The 22,665-nt window shown below is 29.0% G+C and overlaps 1 protein-coding gene across 1 annotated transcript; it reads right to left on the bottom strand.

The window, feature by feature from the left end:
- Positions 1 to 2: 2 nt before the first annotated feature.
- Positions 3 to 22,617, bottom strand: polr3k (polymerase (RNA) III (DNA directed) polypeptide K). The gene is made up of 3 exons (XM_041062796.1): positions 22,394 to 22,617; positions 22,184 to 22,271; positions 3 to 269 (listed from the first exon to the last, which is right to left on the bottom strand). The coding sequence occupies exons 1-3, from the start codon at positions 22,502 to 22,504 to the stop codon at positions 142 to 144; spliced, it is 327 nt and encodes a 108-aa protein (XP_040918730.1). The 5' UTR covers positions 22,505 to 22,617; the 3' UTR covers positions 3 to 141.
- Positions 22,618 to 22,665: the final 48 nt, after the last annotated feature.

Below are 22,665 nucleotides of genomic sequence, written 5' to 3'. Positions count from 1 at the left end.
GCTGCCATTGAGTCATTTTATTATCTGTAAACTTTATAATAATTGGAAAGTGAATACTATATGTAACTGTAATCTGCCAAGACAAAAGGAAAAGCGCCTGTACAGAAAATAGAGAATGCACAAAAATGAAGTGCAAAGGTGTCAATCTCGCCATCGGTGTCCACACTGGGCATTGCAGCATTTGTAGAAAGTTGTCATCGGTTCATCTGCTGATCTGGTCTGAATCTGCATGAAATATGCCCGAGGGTGCTCACACTTGGGACAAGTTTCTGGGAACAGAGACAAATAGAAAGAGTCACTCTTGATTCACGACTGCTGGTTTTAGCGTATTTGACTTCTAGTGTAAAGAGAAAACAAACTATGCTCTAGATCAGAGGTGTCAAACCTGTTCCACAAAGGGCCGGTGTGGCTGCAGGTTTTTGTTCCAACCAAGCAGCAGCACACCAGACTTGACTCATTTAATCAACTGATCTCAGTCTTCAGACAGTTGATTGGTCAAACTGTGTGCTCTTCATTGGTTGGAACAAAAACCTGCAGCCACACCGGCCCTTTGTGGAACAGTTTGACACCCCTGCTCTAGATCCTCTCCACATTTTACATAGATTACAGTTAGAAGAGTGCGCGTGACGCGGCAGCTTCACGTGAGCTATGTAGCTCAAACTAACGTAGCTAGTGTATGAGTATTTTTGTCCGATTTTGACGCCATACTATACTATGACGTTTTTTATGACATTTTGAGGTCAAAAAAATTTTTGACTTTTTTTGTCCGATTTTGACGCCTTACTATGCTATGATGTTTTTTATGACATTTTGAGGTCAAAAATTTTTTTGACTTTTTTTGGCGGAAAAAAACGGCATACTATAATATGACGTTTTTTATGGCATTTTGAGGTCAAAAAAATTTTTGACTTTTTTTGTCCGATTTTGACGCCATACTATACTATGACGTTTTTTATGACATTTTGAGGTCAAAAATTTTTTTGACTTTTTTTGGCCGATTTTGACGCCATACTATACTATGACGTTTTTTATGACATTTTGAGGTCAAAAAAAATTTTGACTTTTTTTGGCTGAAAAAAACGCCTTACTATACTATGACGTTTTTTATGACATTTTGAGGTCAAAAAAATTTTTGACTTTTTTTGGCTGAAAAAAACGCCTTACTATAGTATAACGTTTTTTATGACATTTTGAGGTCAAAAAATTTTTTGACTTTTTTTGTCCGATTTTGACGCCATACTATACTATGACGTTTTTTATGACATTTTGAGGTCAAAAAAATTTTTGACTTTTTTTGGCTGAAAAAAACGCCTTACTATACTATGACGTTTTTTATGACATTTTGAGGTCAAAAAATTTTTTGACTTTTTTTGTCCAATTTTGACGCCATACTATACTATGACGTTTTTTTATGACATTTTGAGGTCAAAAATTTTTTTGACTTTTTTTGTCCGATTTTGACGCCTTACTATACTATGACGTTTTTTATGACATTTTGAGGTCAAAATTTTTTTTGACTTTTTTTGGCCGAAAAAAACGGCATACTATACTATGACGTTTTTTATGACATTTTGAGGTCAAAATTTTTTTTGACTTTTTTTGTCCGATTTTGACGCCTTACTATACTATGACGTTTTTTATGACATTTTGAGGTCAAAAAAAATTTTGACTTTTTTTGGCTGAAAAAAACGCCTTACTATACTATGACGTTTTTTATGAAATTTTGAGGTCAAAAAAAATTTTGACTTTTTTTGGCTGAAAAAAACGCCTTACTATACTATGACGTTTTTTATGACATTTTGAGGTCAAAAAAATTTTTGACTTTTTTTGGCGAAAAAAACGCCTTACTATACTATGACGTTTTTTATGAAATTTTGAGGTCAAAAATTTTTTTGACTTTTTTTGGATGAAAAAAACGCCTTACTATACCATGACGTTTTTTACGAAATTTTGAGGTCAAAAATTTTTTTGACTTTTTTTGTCCGATTTTGACGCCTTACTATACTATGACGTTTTTTATGACATTTTGAGGTCAAACATTTTTTTGACTTTTTTTGGCCGAAAAAAACGCCATACTATACTATGACATTTTTTATGACATTTTGAGGTCAAAAAAAATTTTGACTTTTTTTGGCTGAAAAAAACGCCTTACTATACTATGACGTTTTTTATGACATTTTGAGGTCAAAAAAATTTTTGACTTTTTTTGGCCGATTTTGACGCCATACTATACTATGACATTTTGAGGTCAAAAAAAATTTTGACTTTTTTTGGCTGAAAAAAACGCCTTACTATACTATGACGTTTTTTATGAAATTTTGAGGTCAAAAAAAATTTTGACTTTTTTTGGCTGAAAAAAACGCCTTACTATACTATGACGTTTTTTATGACATTTTGAGGTCGAAAAATTTTTTGACTTTTTTTGGATGAAAAAAACGCCTTACTATACTATGACGTTTTTCATGAAATTTTGAGGTCAAAAATTTTTTTGACTTTTTTTGGCTGAAAAAAACGCCTTACTATACTATGACGTTTTTTATGAAATTTTGAGGTCAAAAATTTTTTTGACTTTTTTTGTCCGATTTTGACGCCTTACTATACTATGACGTTCTTTATGACATTTTGAGGTCAAAAATTTTTTTGACTTTTTTTGTCCGATTTTGACGCCATACTATACTATGACGTTTTTTATGACATTTTGAGGTCAAAAAAAATTTTGACTTTTTTTGGCCGAAAAAAACGCCTTACTATACTATGACGTTTTTTATGACATTTTGAGGTCAAAAAATTTTTTGACTTTTTTTGGCCGAAAAAAACGCCATACTATACTATGACGTTTTTTATGACATTTTGAGGTCAAAAAAAATTTTGACTTTTTTTGGCCGAAAAAAACGCCTTACTATACTATGACGTTTTTTATGACATTTTGAGGTCAAAAAATTTTTTGACTTTTTTTGGCCGAAAAAAACGCCATACTATACTATGACGTTTTTTATGACATTTTGAGGTCAAAAAAAATTTTGACTTTTTTTGGCTGAAAAAAACGCCTTACTATACTATGACGTTTTTTATGACATTTTGAGGTCAAAAAAAATTTTGACTTTTTTTGGCTGAAAAAAACGCCTTACTATACTATGACGTTTTTTATGACATTTTGAGGTCAAAAAAAATTTTGACTTTTTTTTGGCTGAAAAAAACACCTTACTATACTATGACGTTTTTTATGACATTTTGAGGTCAAAAAAATTTTTGACTTTTTTTTGCCGAAAAAAACGCCTTACTATACTATGACGTTTTTTATGACATTTTGAGGTCAAAAAATTTTTTGACTTTTTTTGGCCGAAAAAAACGCCATACTATACTATGACGTTTTTTATGACATTTTGAGGTCAAAAAAAATTTTGACTTTTTTTGGCTGAAAAAAACGCCATACTATACTATGACGTTTTTTATGACATTTTGAGGTCAAAAAAAATTTTGACTTTTTTTGGCTGAAAAAAACGCCTTACTATACTATGACGTTTTTTATGACATTTTGAGGTCAAAAAAAATTTTGACTTTTTTTGGCTGAAAAAAACGCCTTACTATACTATGACATTTTTTATGACATTTTGAGGTCAAAAAAATTTTTGACTTTTTTTTGGCTGAAAAAAACGCCTTACTATACTATGACGTTTTTTATGACATTTTGAGGTCAAAAAAAATTTTGACTTTTTTTGGCTGAAAAAAACGCCTTACTATACTATGACGTTTTTTATGACATTTTGAGGTCAAAAAAATTTTTGACTTTTTTTGGCCGATTTTGACGCCATACTATACTATGACATTTTTTATGACATTTTGAGGTCAAAAAAAATTTTGACTTTTTTTGGCTGAAAAAAACGCCTTACTATACTATGACGTTTTTTATGAAATTTTGAGGTCAAAAATTTTTTTGACTTTTTTTGTCCGATTTTGACACCTTACTATACTATGACGTTCTTTATGACATTTTGAGGTCAAAAATTTTTTTGACTTTTTTTGTCCGATTTTGACGCCATACTATACTATGATGTTTTTTATGACATTTTGAGGTCAAAAAAAATTTTGACTTTTTTTGGCCGAAAAAAACGCCTTACTATACTATGACGTTTTTTATGACATTTTGAGGTCAAAAAATTTTTTGACTTTTTTTGGCCGAAAAAAACGCCATACTATACTATGACGTTTTTTATGACATTTTGAGGTCAAAAAATTTTTTGACTTTTTTTGTCCGATTTTGACGCCATACTATACTATGACGTTTTTTATGACATTTTGAGGTCAAAAAAATTTTTGACTTTTTTTGGCCGATTTTGACGCCATACTATACTATGACATTTTGAGGTCAAAAAAAATTTTGACTTTTTTTGGCTGAAAAAAACGCCTTACTATACTATGACGTTTTTTATGAAATTTTGAGGTCAAAAAAAATTTTGACTTTTTTTGGCTGAAAAAAACGCCTTACTATACTATGACGTTTTTTATGACATTTTGAGGTCAAAAATTTTTTTGACTTTTTTTGGATGAAAAAAACGCCTTACTATACTATGACGTTTTTCATGAAATTTTGAGGTCAAAAATTTTTTTGACTTTTTTTGGCTGAAAAAAACGCCTTACTATACTATGACGTTTTTTATGAAATTTTGAGGTCAAAAATTTTTTTGACTTTTTTTGTCCGATTTTGACGCCTTACTATACTATGACGTTCTTTATGACATTTTGAGGTCAAAAATTTTTTTGACTTTTTTTGTCCGATTTTGACGCCATACTATACTATGACGTTTTTTATGACATTTTGAGGTCAAAAAAAATTTTGACTTTTTTTGGCCGAAAAAAACGCCTTACTATACTATGACGTTTTTTATGACATTTTGAGGTCAAAAAATTTTTTGACTTTTTTTGGCCGAAAAAAACGCCATACTATACTATGACGTTTTTTATGACATTTTGAGGTCAAAAAAAATTTTGACTTTTTTTGGCTGAAAAAAACGCCTTACTATACTATGACGTTTTTTATGACATTTTGAGGTCAAAAAAAATTTTGACTTTTTTTGGCTGAAAAAAACGCCTTACTATACTATGACATTTTTTATGACATTTTGAGGTCAAAAAAATTTTTGACTTTTTTTTGGCTGAAAAAAACGCCTTACTATACTATGACGTTTTTTATGACATTTTGAGGTCAAAAAAAATTTTGACTTTTTTTGGCCGAAAAAAACGCCTTACTATACTATGACGTTTTTTATGACATTTTGAGGTCAAAAAATTTTTTGACTTTTTTTGGCCGAAAAAAACGCCATACTATACTATGACGTTTTTTATGACATTTTGAGGTCAAAAAAAATTTTGACTTTTTTTGGCTGAAAAAAACGCCTTACTATACTATGACGTTTTTTATGACATTTTGAGGTCAAAAAAAATTTTGACTTTTTTTGGCTGAAAAAAACGCCTTACTATACTATGACATTTTTTATGACATTTTGAGGTCAAAAAAATTTTTGACTTTTTTTTGGCTGAAAAAAACGCCTTACTATACTATGACGTTTTTTATGACATTTTGAGGTCAAAAAAAATTTTGACTTTTTTTGGCTGAAAAAAACGCCTTACTATACTATGACGTTTTTTATGACATTTTGAGGTCAAAAAAATTTTTGACTTTTTTTGGCCGATTTTGACGCCATACTATACTATGACATTTTTTATGACATTTTGAGGTCAAAAAAAATTTTGACTTTTTTTGGCTGAAAAAAACGCCTTACTATACTATGACGTTTTTTATGAAATTTTGAGGTCAAAAATTTTTTTGACTTTTTTTGTCCGATTTTGACGCCTTACTATACTATGACGTTCTTTATGACATTTTGAGGTCAAAAATTTTTTTGACTTTTTTTGTCCGATTTTGACGCCATACTATACTATGATGTTTTTTATGACATTTTGAGGTCAAAAAAAATTTTGACTTTTTTTGGCCGAAAAAAACGCCTTACTATACTATGACGTTTTTTATGACATTTTGAGGTCAAAAAATTTTTTGACTTTTTTTGGCCGAAAAAAACGCCATACTATACTATGACGTTTTTTATGACATTTTGAGGTCAAAAAATTTTTTGACTTTTTTTGTCCGATTTTGACGCCATACTATACTATGACGTTTTTTATGACATTTTGAGGTCAAAAATTTTTTTGACTTTTTTTGTCCGATTTTGACGCCATACTATACTATGACGTTTTTTATGACATTTTGAGGTCAAAAAAAATTTTGACTTTTTTTGGCTGAAAAAAACGCCTTACTATACTATGACGTTTTTTATGACATTTTGAGGTCAAAAAAAATTTTGACTTTTTTTGGCTGAAAAAAAACGCCATACTATACTATGACATTTTTTATGACATTTTGAGGTCAAAAAAATTTTTGACTTTTTTTGGCTGAAAAAAACGCCTTACTATACTATGACGTTTTTTATGACATTTTGAGGTCAAAAAAAATTTTGACTTTTTTTGGCTGAAAAAAACGCCATACTATACTATGACGTTTTTATGACATTTTGAGGTCAAAAATTTTTTTGACTTTTTTTGTCCGATTTTGACGCCATATTATACTATGACGTTTTTTATGACATTTTGAGGTCAAAAAAATTTTTTACTTTTTGTCCGATTTTGACGCCTTACTATACTATGACGTTTTTTATGACATTTTGAGGTCAAAAATTTTTTTGACTTTTTTTGTCCGATTTTGACGCCATACTATACTATGACATTTTTTATGACATTTTGAGGTCAAAAAATTTTTTGACTTTTTTTGGCCGATTTTGACGCCTTACTATACTATGACGTTTTTTATGACATTTTAAGGTCAAAAAATTTTTTGACTTTTTTTGGCCGAAAAAAACGGCATACTATACTATGACGTTTTTTATGACATTTTGAGGTCAAAAATTTTTTTGACTTTTTTTGGCCGAAAAAAACGCCATACTATACTATGACGTTTTTTATGACATTTTGAGGTCAAAAAAAATTTTGACTTTTTTTGGCCGATTTTGACGCCATACTATACTATGACGTTTTTATGACATTTTGAGGTCAAAAATTTTTTTGACTTTTTTTGGCCGATTTTGACGCCTTACTATACTATGACGTTTTTTATGACATTTTAAGGTCAAAAAATTTTTTGACTTTTTTTGGCCGAAAAAAACGGCATACTATACTATGACGTTTTTTATGACATTTTGAGGTCAAAAATTTTTTTGACTTTTTTTGTCCGAAAAAAACGGCATACTATACTATGACGTTTTTTATGACATTTTGAGGTCAAAAAAAATTTTGACTTTTTTTGGCTGAAAAAAAACGCCTTACTATACTATGACGTTTTTTATGACATTTTGAGGTCAAAAATTTTTTGACTTTTTTGTCCGATTTTGACGCCATACTATACTATGACGTTTTTTATGACATTTTGAGGTCAAAAAAAATTTTGACTTTTTTTGGCTGAAAAAAACGCCTTACTATACTATGACGTTTTTTATGACATTTTGAGGTCAAAAAAAAATTTGACTTTTTCTGGCTAAAAAAAAACGCCTTACTATAGTATGACATTTTTTATGACATTTTGAGGTCAAAAAAAATTTTGACTTTTTTTGGCGAAAAAAACGCCTGACTATACTATGACGTTTTTTATGAAATTTTGAGGTCAAAAAATTTTTTGACTTTTTTTGTCCGATTTTGACGCCATACTATACTATGACGTTTTTTATGACATTTTGAGGTCAAAAATTTTTTTGACTTTTTTTGGCCGATTTTGACGCCATACTATACTATGACGTTTTTTATGACATTTTGAGGTCAAAAAAAATTTTGACTTTTTTTGGCTGAAAAAAACGCCTTACTATACTATGACGTTTTTTATGACATTTTGAGGTCAAAAAAATTTTTGACTTTTTTTGGCTGAAAAAAACGCCTTACTATAGTATAACGTTTTTTATGACATTTTGAGGTCAAAAAATTTTTTGACTTTTTTTGTCCGATTTTGACGCCTTACTATACTATGACGTTTTTTATGACATTTTGAGGTCAAAAAAATTTTTGACTTTTTTTGGCTGAAAAAAACGCCTTACTATACTATGACGTTTTTTATGACATTTTGAGGTCAAAAAATTTTTTGACTTTTTTTGTCCGATTTTGACGCCATACTATACTATGACGTTTTTTATGACATTTTGAGGTCAAAAAATTTTTTGACTTTTTTTGTCCGATTTTGACGCCTTACTATACTATGACGTTTTTTATGACATTTTGAGGTCAAAAAATTTTTTGACTTTTTTTGGCTGAAAAAAACGCCTTACTATACTATGACGTTTTTTATGACATTTTGAGGTCAAAAATTTTTTTGACTTTTTTTGTCCGATTTTGACGCCATACTATACTATGACGTTTTTTTATGACATTTTGAGGTCAAAAAATTTTTTGACTTTTTTTGTCCGATTTTGACGCCTTACTATACTATGACGTTTTTTATGACATTTTGAGGTCAAAATTTTTTTTGACTTTTTTTGGCCGAAAAAAACGGCATACTATACTATGACGTTTTTTATGACATTTTGAGGTCAAAATTTTTTTTGACTTTTTTTGTCCGATTTTGACGCCTTACTATACTATGACGTTTTTTATGACATTTTGAGGTCAAAAAAAATTTTGACTTTTTTTGGCTGAAAAAAACGCCTTACTATACTATGACATTTTTTATGAAATTTTGAGGTCAAAAAAAATTTTGACTTTTTTTGGCTGAAAAAAAACGCCTTACTATACTATGACGTTTTTTATGACATTTTGAGGTCAAAAAAATTTTTGACTTTTTTTGGCGAAAAAAACGCCTTACTATACTATGACGTTTTTTATGAAATTTTGAGGTCAAAAATTTTTTTGACTTTTTTTGGATGAAAAAAACGCCTTACTATACCATGACGTTTTTTACGAAATTTTGAGGTCAAAAATTTTTTTGACTTTTTTTGTCCGATTTTGACGCCTTACTATACTATGACGTTTTTTATGACATTTTGAGGTCAAACATTTTTTTGACTTTTTTTGGCCGAAAAAAACGCCATACTATACTATGACATTTTTTATGACATTTTGAGGTCAAAAAAAATTTTGACTTTTTTTGGCTGAAAAAAACGCCTTACTATACTATGACGTTTTTTATGACATTTTGAGGTCAAAAAAAATTTTGACTTTTTTTGGCCGATTTTGACGCCATACTATACTATGACATTTTGAGGTCAAAAAAAATTTTGACTTTTTTTGGCTGAAAAAAACGCCTTACTATACTATGACGTTTTTTTACGAAATTTTGAGGTCAAAAAATTTTTTGACTTTTTTTGGCTGAAAAAAACGCCTTACTATACTATGACGTTTTTTATGACATTTTGAGGTCAAAAAATTTTTTGACTTTTTTTGGATGAAAAAAACGCCTTACTATACTATGACGTTTTTCATGAAATTTTGAGGTCAAAAATTTTTTTGACTTTTTTTGGCTGAAAAAAACGCCTTACTATACTATGACGTTTTTTATGAAATTTTGAGGTCAAAAATTTTTTTGACTTTTTTTGTCCGATTTTGACGCCTTACTATACTATGACGTTCTTTATGACATTTTGAGGTCAAAAAATTTTTTGACTTTTTTTGTCCGATTTTGACGCCATACTATACTATGACGTTTTTTATGACATTTTGAGGTCAAAAAAAATTTTGACTTTTTTTGGCCGAAAAAAACGCCTTACTATACTATGACGTTTTTTATGACATTTTGAGGTCAAAAAAAATTTTGACTTTTTTTGGCCGAAAAAAACGCCTTACTATACTATGACGTTTTTTATGACATTTTGAGGTCAAAAAAAATTTTGACTTTTTTTGGCCGATTTTGACGCCATACTATACTATGACATTTTTTATGACATTTTGAGGTCAAAAAAAATTTTGACTTTTTTTGGCTGAAAAAAACGCCTTACTATACTATGACGTTTTTTATGAAATTTTGAGGTCAAAAAAAATTTTGACTTTTTTTGGCTGAAAAAAACGCCTTACTATACTATGACGTTTTTTATGACATTTTGAGGTCAAAAAATTTTTTGACTTTTTTTGGATGAAAAAAACGCCTTACTATACTATGACGTTTTTTATGAAATTTTGAGGTCAAAAATTTTTTTGACTTTTTTTGGCCGAAAAAAACGCCTTACTATACTATGACGTTTTTTATGAAATTTTGAGGTCAAAAATTTTTTTGACTTTTTTTGTCCGATTTTGACGCCTTACTATACTATGACGTTCTTTATGACATTTTGAGGTCAAAAATTTTTTTGACTTTTTTTGTCCGATTTTGACGCCATACTATACTGTGACGTTTTTTATGACATTTTGAAGTCAAAACTTTTTTTGACTTTTTTTGTCCGATTTTGACGCCTTACTATACTATGACGTTCTTTATGACATTTTGAGGTCAAAAATTTTTTTGACTTTTTTTGTCCGATTTTGACGCCATACTATACTATGATGTTTTTTATGACATTTTGAGGTCAAAAAAAATTTTGACTTTTTTTGGCCGAAAAAAACGCCTTAATATACTATGACGTTTTTTATGACATTTTGAGGTCAAAAAATTTTTTGACTTTTTTTGGCCGAAAAAAACGCCATACTATACTATGACGTTTTTTATGACATTTTGAAGTCAAAACTTTTTTTGACTTTTTTTGTCCGATTTTGACGCCTTACTATACTATGACGTTTTTTATGACATTTTGAGGTCAAAAATTTTTTTGACTTTTTTTGTCCGATTTTGACGCCATACTATACTATGACGTTTTTTATGACATTTTGAGGTCAAAAAAAATTTTGACTTTTTTTGGCTGAAAAAAAACGCCTTACTATACTATGACGTTTTTTATGACATTTTGAGGTCAAAAAAAATTTTGACTTTTTTTGGCTGAAAAAAACGCCATACTATAATATGACATTTTTTATGACATTTTGAGGTCAAAAAAATTTTTGACTTTTTTTGGCTGAAAAAAACGCCTTACTATACTATGACGTTTTTTATGACATTTTGAGGTCAAAAAAAATTTTGACTTTTTTTGGCCGATTTTGACGCCATACTATACTATGACGTTTTTATGACATTTTGAGGTCAAAAAAATTTTTTTTGACTTTTTTTGTCCGATTTTGACGCCATACTATACTATGACGTTTTTTATGACATTTTGAGGTCAAAAAAATTTTTTACTCTTTTTGTCCGATTTTGACGCCTTACTATACTATGACGTTTTTTATGACATTTTGAGGTCAAAAATTTTTTTGACTTTTTTTGTCCGATTTTGACGCCATACTATACTATGACATTTTTTATGACATTTTGAGGTCAAAAAATTTTTTGACTTTTTTTGGCCGATTTTGACGCCTTACTATACTATGACGTTTTTTATGACATTTTAAGGTCAAAAATTTTTTGACTTTTTTTGGCCGAAAAAAACGCCATACTATACTATGACGTTTTTTATGACATTTTGAGGTCAAAAATTTTTTTGACTTTTTTTGGCCGAAAAAAACGCCATACTATACTATGACGTTTTTTATGACATTTTGAGGTCAAAAAAAATTTTGACTTTTTTTGGCCGATTTTGACGCCATACTATACTATGACGTTTTTATGACATTTTGAGGTCAAAAATTTTTTTGACTTTTTTTGGCCGATTTTGACGCCTTACTATACTATGACGTTTTTTATGACATTTTAAGGTCAAAAAATTTTTTGACTTTTTTTGGCCGAAAAAAAAACGGCATACTATACTATGACGTTTTTTATGACATTTTGAGGTCAAAAATTTTTTTGACTTTTTTTGTCCGATTTTGACGCCTTACTATACTATGACGTTTTTTATGACATTTTGAGGTCAAAAATTTTTTTGACTTTTTTTGGATGAAAAAAACGCCTTACTATACTATGACGTTTTTTATGACATTTTGAGGTCAAAAATTTTTTTGACTTTTTTTGTCCGAAAAAAACGCCATACTATACTATGACATTTTTTATGACATTTTGAGGTCAAAAAAAATTTTGACTTTTTTTGGCCGAAAAAAACGCCATACTATACTATGACGTTTTTTATGACATTTTGAGGTCAAAAAATTTTTTGACTTTTTTTGTCCGATTTTGACGCCATACTATACTATGACGTTTTTTATGACATTTTGAGGTCAAAAAAAATTTTGACTTTTTTTGGCTGAAAAAAAAACGCCTTACTATACTATGACGTTTTTTATGACATTTTGAGGTCAAAAATTTTTTGACTTTTTTGTCCGATTTTGACGCCATACTATACTATGACGTTTTTTATGACATTTTGAGGTCAAAAAAAATTTTGACTTTTTTTGGCTGAAAAAAAACGCCTTACTATACTATGACGTTTTTTATGACATTTTGAGGTCAAAAAAAAATTTGACTTTTTCTGGCTAAAAAAAACGCCTTACTATAGTATGACATTTTTTATGACATTTTGAGGTCAAAAAAAATTTTGACTTTTTTTGGCGAAAAAAACGCCTGACTATACTATGACGTTTTTTATGAAATTTTGAGGTCAAAAAATTTTTTGACTTTTTTTGGATGAAAAAAACGCCTTACTATACTATGAAGTTTTTTATGAAATTTTGAGGTCAAAAATTTTTTGACTTTTTTGTCCGATTTTGACGCCATACTATACTATGACGTTTTTTATGACATTTTGAGGTCAAAAATTTTTTTGACTTTTTTTGGCCGAAAAAAACGCCATACTATACTATGACGTTTTTTATGACATTTTGAGGTCAAAAAATTTTTTTACTCTTTTTGTCCGATTTTGACGCCTTACTATACTATGACGTTTTTTATGACATTTTGAGGTCAAAAAAAATTTTGACTTTTTTTGGCCGAAAAAAACGGCATACTATACTATGACATTTTTTATGACATTTTGAGGTCAAAAAATTTTTTGACTTTTTTTGGCCGATTTTGACGCCTTACTATACTATGACGTTTTTTATGACATTTTAAGGTCAAAAAATTTTTTGACTTTTTTTGGCCGAAAAAAACGGCATACTATACTATGACGTTTTTTATGACATTTTGAGGTCAAAAAAAATTTTGACTTTTTTTGGCTGAAAAAAACGCCTTACTATACTATGACGTTTTTTATGACATTTTGAGGTCAAAAAAAATTTTGACTTTTTTTGGCCGAAAAAAACGCCATACTATACTATGACGTTTTTTATGACATTTTGAGGTCAAAAAATTTTTTGACTTTTTTTGGCCGATTTTGACGCCTTACTATACTATGACGTTTTTTATGACATTTTAAGGTCAAAAAATTTTTTGACTTTTTTTGGCCGAAAAAAACGGCATACTATACTATGACGTTTTTTATGACATTTTGAGGTCAAAAATTTTTTTGACTTTTTTTGGCCGAAAAAAACGCCATACTATACTATGACATTTTTTATGAAATTTTGAGGTCAAAAATTTTTTTGACTTTTTTTGGCTGAAAAAAACGCCTTACTATACTATGACGTTTTTTATGACATTTTGAGGTCAAAAAATTTTTTGACTTTTTTTGTCCGATTTTGACGCCTTACTATACTATGACGTTTTTTTATGACATTTTGAGGTCAAAAAATTTTTTGACTTTTTTTGGCCGATTTTGACGACATACTATACTATGACGTTTTTTATGAAATTTTGAGGTCAAAAAAAATTTTGACTTTTTTTGTCCGATTTTGACGCCTTACTATACTATGACGTCTTTTATGAAATTTTGAGGTCAAAAATTTTTTGACTTTTTTGTCCGATTTTGACGCCATACTATACTATGACGTTTTTTATGACATTTTGAGGTCAAAAAAATTTTTGACTTTTTTTGGCTGAAAAAAACGCCATACTATACTATGACGTTTTTTATGACATTTTGAGGTCAAAATATTTTTAGACTTTTTTTGGCTGAAAAAAACGCCTTACTATACTATGATGTTTTTTATGACATTTTGAGGTCAAAAAAATTTTTGACTTTTTTTGGCTGAAAAAAAAGCCTTACTATACTATGACGTTTTTTATGACATTTTGAGGTCAAAAAAAATTTTGACTTTTTTTGTCCGATTTTGACGCCATACTATACTATGACGTTTTTATGACATTTTGAGGTCAAAAATTTTTTTGACTTTTTTTGTCCGATTTTGACGCCATACTATACTATGACGTTTTTTATGACATTTTGAGGTCAAAAAATTTTTTAACTCTTTTTGTCCGATTTTGACGCCTTACTATACTATGACGTTTTTTATGACATTTTGAGGTCAAAAAAAATTTTGACTTTTTTTGGCCGAAAAAAACGCCATACTATACTATGACGTTTTTTATGACATTTTGAGGTCAAAACTTTTTTTGACTTTTTTTGTCCGATTTTGACGCCTTACTATACTATGACGTTTTTTATGACATTTTGAGGTCAAAAATTTTTTTGACTTTTTTTGTCCGATTTTGACGCCATACTATAGTATGACGTTTTTTATGACATTTTGAGGTCAAAAAAAATTTTGACTTTTTTTGGCTGAAAAAAACGCCATACTATACTATGACATTTTTTATGACATTTTGAGGTCAAAAAATTTTTTGACTTTTTTTGGCTGAAAAAAACGCCTTACTATACTATGACGTTTTTTATGACATTTTGAGGTCAAAAAAAATTTTGACTTTTTTTGGCCGATTTTGACGCCATACTATACTATGACGTTTTTATGACATTTTGAGGTCAAAAATTTTTTTGACTTTTTTTGTCCGATTTTGACGCCATACTATACTATGACGTTTTTTATGACATTTTGAGGTCAAAAAAAATTTTTACTCTTTTTGTCGGATTTTGACGCCTTACTATACTATGACGTTTTTTATGACATTTTGAGGTCAAAAAAATTTTTGACTTTTTTTGGCCGAAAAAAACGGCATACTATACTATGACATTTTTTATGACATTCTGAGGTCAAAAAATTTTTTGACTTTTTTTGGCCGATTTTGACGCCTTACTATACTATGACGTTTTTTATGACATTTTAAGGTCAAAAATTTTTTTGACTTTTTTTGGCCGAAAAAAACGGCATACTATACTATGACGTTTTTTTTGACATTTTGAGGTCAAAAATTTTTTTGACTTTTTTTGTCCGATTTTGACGCCTTACTATACTATGACGTTTTTTATGACATTTTGAGGTCAAAAATTTTTTTGACTTTTTTTGGCCGAAAAAAACGCCATACTATACTATGACGTTTTTTATGACATTTTGAGGTCAAAAAAAATTTTGACTTTTTTTGGCTGAAAAAAACGCCTTACTATACTATGACGTTTTTTATGAAATTTTGAGGTCAAAAAAATTTTTGACTTTTTTTGGCTGAAAAAAACGCCTTACTATACTATGACGTTTTTTATGACATTTTAAGGTCAAAAAATTTTTTGACTTTTTTTGGCCAAAAAAAACGGCATACTATACTATGACGTTTTTTATAACATTTTGAGGTCAAAAATTTTTTTGACTTTTTTTGTCCGATTTTGACGCCTTACTATACTATGACGTTTTTTATGACATTTTGAGGTCAAAAATTTTTTTGACTTTTTTTGTCCGAAAAAAACGCCATACTATACTATGACATTTTTTATGACATTTTGAGGTCAAAAAATTTTTTTGACTTTTTTTGGCCGAAAAAAACGCCATACTATACTATGACGTTTTTTATGACATTTTGAGGTCAAAAAATTTTTAGACTTTTTTTGGCAGAAAAAAACGCCTTACTATACTATGACGTTTTTTATGACATTTTGAGGTCAAAAAAATTTTTGACTTTTTTTGGATGAAAAAAACGCCTTACTATACTATGACGTTTTTTATGAAATTTTGAGGTCAAAAATTTTTTTGACTTTTTTTGGCTGAAAAAAACGCCTTACTATACTATGACGTTTTTTATGAAATTTTGAGGTCAAAATTTTTTTTGACTTTTTTTGTCCGATTTTGACGCCTTACTATACTATGACGTTTTTTATGACATTTTGAGGTCAAAAATTTTTTTGACTTTTTTTGGCCGAAAAAAACGCCATACTATACTATGACATTTTTTATGACATTTTGAGGTCAAAAAAAATTTTGACTTTTTTTGGCCGAAAAAAGCGCCATACTATACTATGACGTTTTTTTATGACATTTTGAGGTCAAAACTTTTTTTGACTTTTTTTGTCCGATTTTGACGCCTTACTATACTATGACGTTTTTTATGACATTTTGAGGTCAAAAATTTTTTTGACTTTTTTTGGCCGAAAAAAACGCCATACTATACTATGACGTTTTTTATGACATTTTGAGGTCAAAAAAAATTTTGACTTTTTTTGGCTGAAAAAAACGCCATACTATACTATGACATTTTTTATGACATTTTGAGGTCAAAAAATTTTTTGACTTTTTTTGGCTGAAAAAAACGCCTTACTATACTATGACGTTTTTTATGACATTTTGAGGTCAAAAAAAATTTTGACTTTTTTTGGCCGATTTTGACGCCATACTATACTATGACGTTTTTATGACATTTTGAGGTCAAAAATTTTTTTGACTTTTTTTGTCCGATTTTGACGCCATACTATACTATGACGTTTTTTATGACATTTTGAGGTCAAAAAAAATTTTTACTCTTTTTGTCGGATTTTGACGCCTTACTATACTATGACGTTTTTTATGACATTTTGAGGTCAAAAAAAATTTTGACTTTTTTTGGCCGAAAAAAACAGCATACTATACTATGACGTTTTTTATGACATTTTGAGGTCAAAAAATTTTTTGACTTTTTTTGGCCGATTTTGACGCCTTACTATACTATGACGTTTTTTATGACATTTTAAGGTCAAAAAATTTTTTGACTTTTTTTGGCCGAAAAAAACGGCATACTATACTATGACGTTTTTTATGACATTTTGAGGTCAAAAATTTTTTTGACTTTTTTTGTCCGATTTTGACGCCTTACTATACTATGACGTTTTTTATGACATTTTGAGGTCAAAAATTTTTTTGACTTTTTTTGGCCGAAAAAAACGCCATACTATACTATGACATTTTTTATGACATTTTGAGGTCAAAAAAAATTTTGACTTTTTTTGGCCGAAAAAAACGCCATACTATACTATGACGTTTTTTATGACATTTTGAGGTCAAAAAAATTTTTGACTTTTTTTGTCCGATTTTGACGCCATACTATACTATGACGTTTTTTATGACATTTTGAGGTCAAAAAAATTTTTGACTTTTTTTGGCTGAAAAAAATGCCTTACTATACTATGACGTTTTTTATGACATTTTGAGGTCAAAAATTTTTTGACTTTTTTGTCCGATTTTGACGCCATACTATACTATGACGTTTTTTATGACATTTTGAGGTCAAAAAAAATTTTGACTTTTTTTGGCTGAAAAAAACGCCTTACTATACTATGACGTTTTTTATGACATTTTGAGGTAAAAAAAAAATTTGACTTTTTCTGGCTAAAAAAAACGCCTTACTATAGTATGACATTTTTTATGACATTTTGAGGTCAAAAAAAATTTTGACTTTTTTTGGCGAAAAAAACGCCTGACTATACTATGACGTTTTTTATGAAATTTTGAGGTCAAAAAAATTTTTGACTTTTTTTGGATGAAAAAAACGCCTTACTATACTATGAAGTTTTTTATGAAATTTTGAGGTCAAAAATTTTTTTGACTTTTTTTGGCTGAAAAAAACGCCTTACTATACTATGACGTTTTTTATGAAATTTTGAGGTCAAAAAATTTTTTGACTTTTTTTGTCCGATTTTGACGCCTTACTATACTATGACGTTTTTTATGACATTTTGAGGTCAAAAATTTTTTTGACTTTTTTTGGCCGAAAAAAACGCCATACTATACTATGACATTTTTTATGACATTTTGAGGTCAAAAAAAATTTTGACTTTTTTTGGCTGAAAAAAACGCCTTACTATACTATAACGTTTTTTATGACATTTTGAGGTCAAAAAAATTTTTGACTTTTTTTGTCCGATTTTGACGCCATACTATACTATGACATTTTTTATGACATTTTGAGGTCAAAAAATTTTTTGACTTTTTTTGGCCGATTTTGACGCCTTACTATACTATGACGTTTTTTATGACATTTTAAGGTCAAAAAATTTTTTGACTTTTTTTGGCCGAAAAAAACGGCATACTATACTATGACGTTTTTTATGACATTTTGAGGTCAAAAATTTTTTTGACTTTTTTTGTCCGATTTTGACGCCTTACTATACTATGACGTTTTTTATGACATTTTGAGGTCAAAAATTTTTTTGACTTTTTTTGGCCGAAAAAAACGCCATACTATACTATGACGTTTTTTATGACATTTTGAGGTCAAAAAAAATTTTGACTTTTTTTGGCTGAAAAAAACGCCTTACTATACTATGACGTTTTTTATGAAATTTTGAGGTCAAAAAAATTTTTGACTTTTTTTGGCTGAAAAAAACGCCTTACTATACTATGACGTTTTTTATGACATTTTAAGGTCAAAAATTTTTTTGACTTTTTTTGGTCGAAAAAAACGGCATACTATACTATGACGTTTTTATAACATTTTGAGGTCAAAAATTTTTTTGACTTTTTTTGTCCGATTTTGACGCCTTACTATACTATGACGTTTTTTATGACATTTTGAGGTCAAAAATTTTTTTGACTTTTTTTGTCCGAAAAAAACGCCATACTATACTATGACGTTTTTTATGACATTTTGAGGTCAAAAAAATTTTTTGACTTTTTTTGGCCGAAAAAAACGCCATACTATACTATGACGTTTTTTATGACATTTTGAGGTCAAAAAAATTTTTGACTTTTTTTGTCCGATTTTGACGCCATACTATACTATGACGTTTTTTATGACATTTTGAGGTCAAAAAATTTTTTGACTTTTTTTGGCTGAAAAAAACGCCTTACTATACTATGACGTTTTTTATGACATTTTGAGGTCAAAAATTTTTTGACTTTTTTGTCCGATTTTGACGCCATACTATACTATGACGTTTTTTATGACATTTTGAGGTCAAAAAAATTTTTGACTTTTTTTGGCTGAAAAAAACGCCTTACTATACTATGACGTTTTTTATGACATTTTGAGGTCAAAAATTTTTTTGACTTTTTTTGTCCGATTTTGACGCCATACTATACTATGACGTTTTTTATGACATTTTGAGGTCAAAAAAATTTTTAACTCTTTTTGTCCGATTTTGACGCCTTACTATACTATGACGTTTTTTATGACATTTTGAGGTCAAAAAAAATTTTGACTTTTTTTGGCCGAAAAAAACGCCATACTATACTATGACGTTTTTTATGACATTTTGAGGTCAAAAAATTTTTTGACTTTTTTTGTCCGATTTTGACGCCTTACTATACTATGACGTTTTTTATGACATTTTGAGGTCAAAATTTTTTTTGACTTTTTTTGGCCAAAAAAAAACGCCATACTATACTATGACGTTTTTTATGACATTTTGAGGTCAAAAAATTTTTTGACTTTTTTTGTCCGATTTTGACGCCTTACTATACTATGACGTTTTTTATGACATTTTGAGGTCAAAATTTTTTTTGACTTTTTTTGGCCGAAAAAAAACGCCATACTATACTATGACGTTTTTTATGACATTTTGAGGTCAAAAAATTTTTTGACTTTTTTTGGCCGATTTTGACGCCTTACTATACTATGACGTTTTTTTATGACATTTTGAGGTCAAAAAATTTTTTGACTTTTTTTGGCCGATTTTGACGCCTTACTATACTATGACGTTTTTTATGAAATTTTGAGGTCAAAAAAAATTTTGACTTTTTTTGTCCGATTTTGACGCCTTACTATACTATGACGTTTTTTATGACATTTTGAGGTCAAAAATTTTTTGACTTTTTTGTCCGATTTTGACGCCATAGTATACTATGACGTTTTTTATGACATTTTGAGGTCAAAAAAAATTTTGACTTTTTTTGACTGAAAAAAAACGCCATACTATACTATGACGTTTTTTATGACATTTTGAGGTCAAAAAATTTTTAGACTTTTTTTGGCTGAAAAAAACGCCTTACTATACTATGACGTTTTTTATGACATTTTGAGGTCAAAAAAAATTTTGACTTTTTTTGGCTGAAAAAAAAGCCTTACTATACTATGACGTTTTTTATGACATTTTGAGGTCAAAAAAAAATTTGACTTTTTCTGGCTGAAAAAAACGCCTTACTATAGTATGACATTTTGAGGTCAAAAAAAATTTTGACTTTTTTTGGCGAAAAAAACGCCTTACTATACTATGACGTTTTTTATGAAATTTTGAGGTCAAAAATTTTTTTGACTTTTTTTGGATGAAAAAAACGCCTTACTATACTATGACGTTTTTTATGAAATTTTGAGGTCAAAAATTTTTTTGACTTTTTTTGGCTGAAAAAAACGCCTTACTATACTATGACGTTTTTTATGAAATTTTGAGGTCAAAAATTTTTTTGACTTTTTTTGTCCGATTTTGACGCCTTACTATACTATGACGTTTTTTATGACATTTTGAGGTCAAAAATTTTTTTGACTTTTTTTGGCCGAAAAAAACGCCATACTATACTATGACGTTTTTTATGACATTTTGAGGTCAAAAAAAATTTTGACTTTTTTTGGCTGAAAAAAACGCCTTACTATACTATGACGTTTTTTATGACATTTTGAGGTCAAAAAAATTTTTTATTTTTTTTGGCTGAAAAAAACGTCTTACTATACTATGACGTTTTTTATGAAATTTTGAGGTAAAAAAAAAATTTTGACTTTTTTTGTCCGATTTTGACGCCTTACTATACTATGACGTTATTTATGACATTTTGAGGTCAAAAATTTTTTTGACTTTTTTTGGCTGAAAAAAACGCCATACTATACTATGACCTTTTTTATGACATTTTGAGGTCAAAAAAATTTTTGACTTTTTTTGGCCGATTTTGACGCCATACTATAGTATGACGTTTTTTATGAAATTTTGAGGTCAAAATTTTTTTTGACTTTTTTTGGCCGAAAAAAACGTCTTACTAAACTATGACGTTTTTTATGAAATTTTGAGGTAAAAAAAAATTTTGACTTTTTTTGTCCGATTTTGACGCCTTACTATACTATGACGTTTTTTATGACATTTTGAGGTCAAAAATTTTTTTGACTTTTTTTGGCTGAAAAAAACGCCATACTATACTATGACGTTTTTTATGACATTTTGAGGTCAAAAAAAATTTGGACTTTTTTTGGCCGATTTTGACGCTTTACGGCCGTATGACATTTTTTATGACATTAAGATAAGATAAGATAAGATAAACCTTTATTGTCATTGCACAATCATACTTTGTACAAAAGTACAGTGAAATTGAGGTATTGTCCCACATCAGTGCAAAAGAAGACATACAATCACAGTGCAGAATAAAAAAGTAAAATAGAAAAAGTAGAATAAAATAATAAAATAAAATAAATATACCCAGGATAGAAATATACAGTATGTAAAATATATACAAAGATATATTTTGAGGTAAAAAAAAAATATGACTTGTTTTGGCCGTTTTTGACGCCTTACTATATTTTGATGTTTTTTTGACATTTTGAGGTCTTTCTAAAATATTACTTTTTTTATAGTTTCGAGGCAATTCTCCCTATCCCTAACCCTATCCATAAAGTGTCAACTGAACTGATCAAATATCTAAGTCAGGACTCTACCCAGAGGCTGTATAGTAAGCAGGGCAAATTAATTTTTTTTTTTAATTTCATGAACTTAGTATAGTTTGGACACCACACTATCCAGCCTTGCACACAATATGTTTAAGAGCAACCCACAGATTTTCACTACCCGTGGGTAGATCTGAACTAGCTCATGTTGGAATTTGAGGTCTGCTTCGGATTTCTGTAGAAGCAGAGCTCTTTTCACTTTCACTGTCTTAACTGACTGCAGCACATTTGCATCCACTGCATTTTCTCTTAAAAATCAAAAGAAAACATGTAACTTACACAGAATACAATGGAATATACAACTACACCTCATTTAATGTCACTTACCAGCAGTTGAGTCCACGTTTTCCCAAGCTGCAGCTCCACCAAGGACATCATCCACCTCTTTTAACTTGGGATACTTTCTGTTATTTACCTGCAGCCAGAAAAGGAAAAAAAATCATCAACTCCACGGAGTCCACTAGTGAATCTAAGAGCAGCATCTCAAATACAATGCGCAGAAAACTGTGTGCCGTGATATTTTATCGTGTAACTCACCTTTCTTGTGACGTTGTGTACGTAGGGACAAGTATTACAGGCGAATCTCATGCACTTCTGTCCCTCCTCGACAATTAAAACATTCCCACAGGTTGGACAAAAAAGAAGCATGTCGGCTGCGAAATTCTATGAAAACAAACTCGATTTAACAACTCTAGTTCACACAAACAGCGATCTTGGTTTTTGGGTTTCCTGCTGTAAAAATTTCAGTACATGTGTAGCGGCGGAAGAGGCGCTGATGAAAGCAGGAGTTTCGTTTTTTTAATGCTCGC

The sequence above is a fragment of the Toxotes jaculatrix genome, chromosome 18, assembly GCF_017976425.1.
Source record: "Toxotes jaculatrix isolate fToxJac2 chromosome 18, fToxJac2.pri, whole genome shotgun sequence".
Lineage (NCBI taxonomy): Eukaryota > Metazoa > Chordata > Actinopteri > Toxotidae > Toxotes > Toxotes jaculatrix.
Note: the sequence above shows the minus strand (reverse complement) of the source record. Positions and strands in the feature narration are given on the sequence as shown.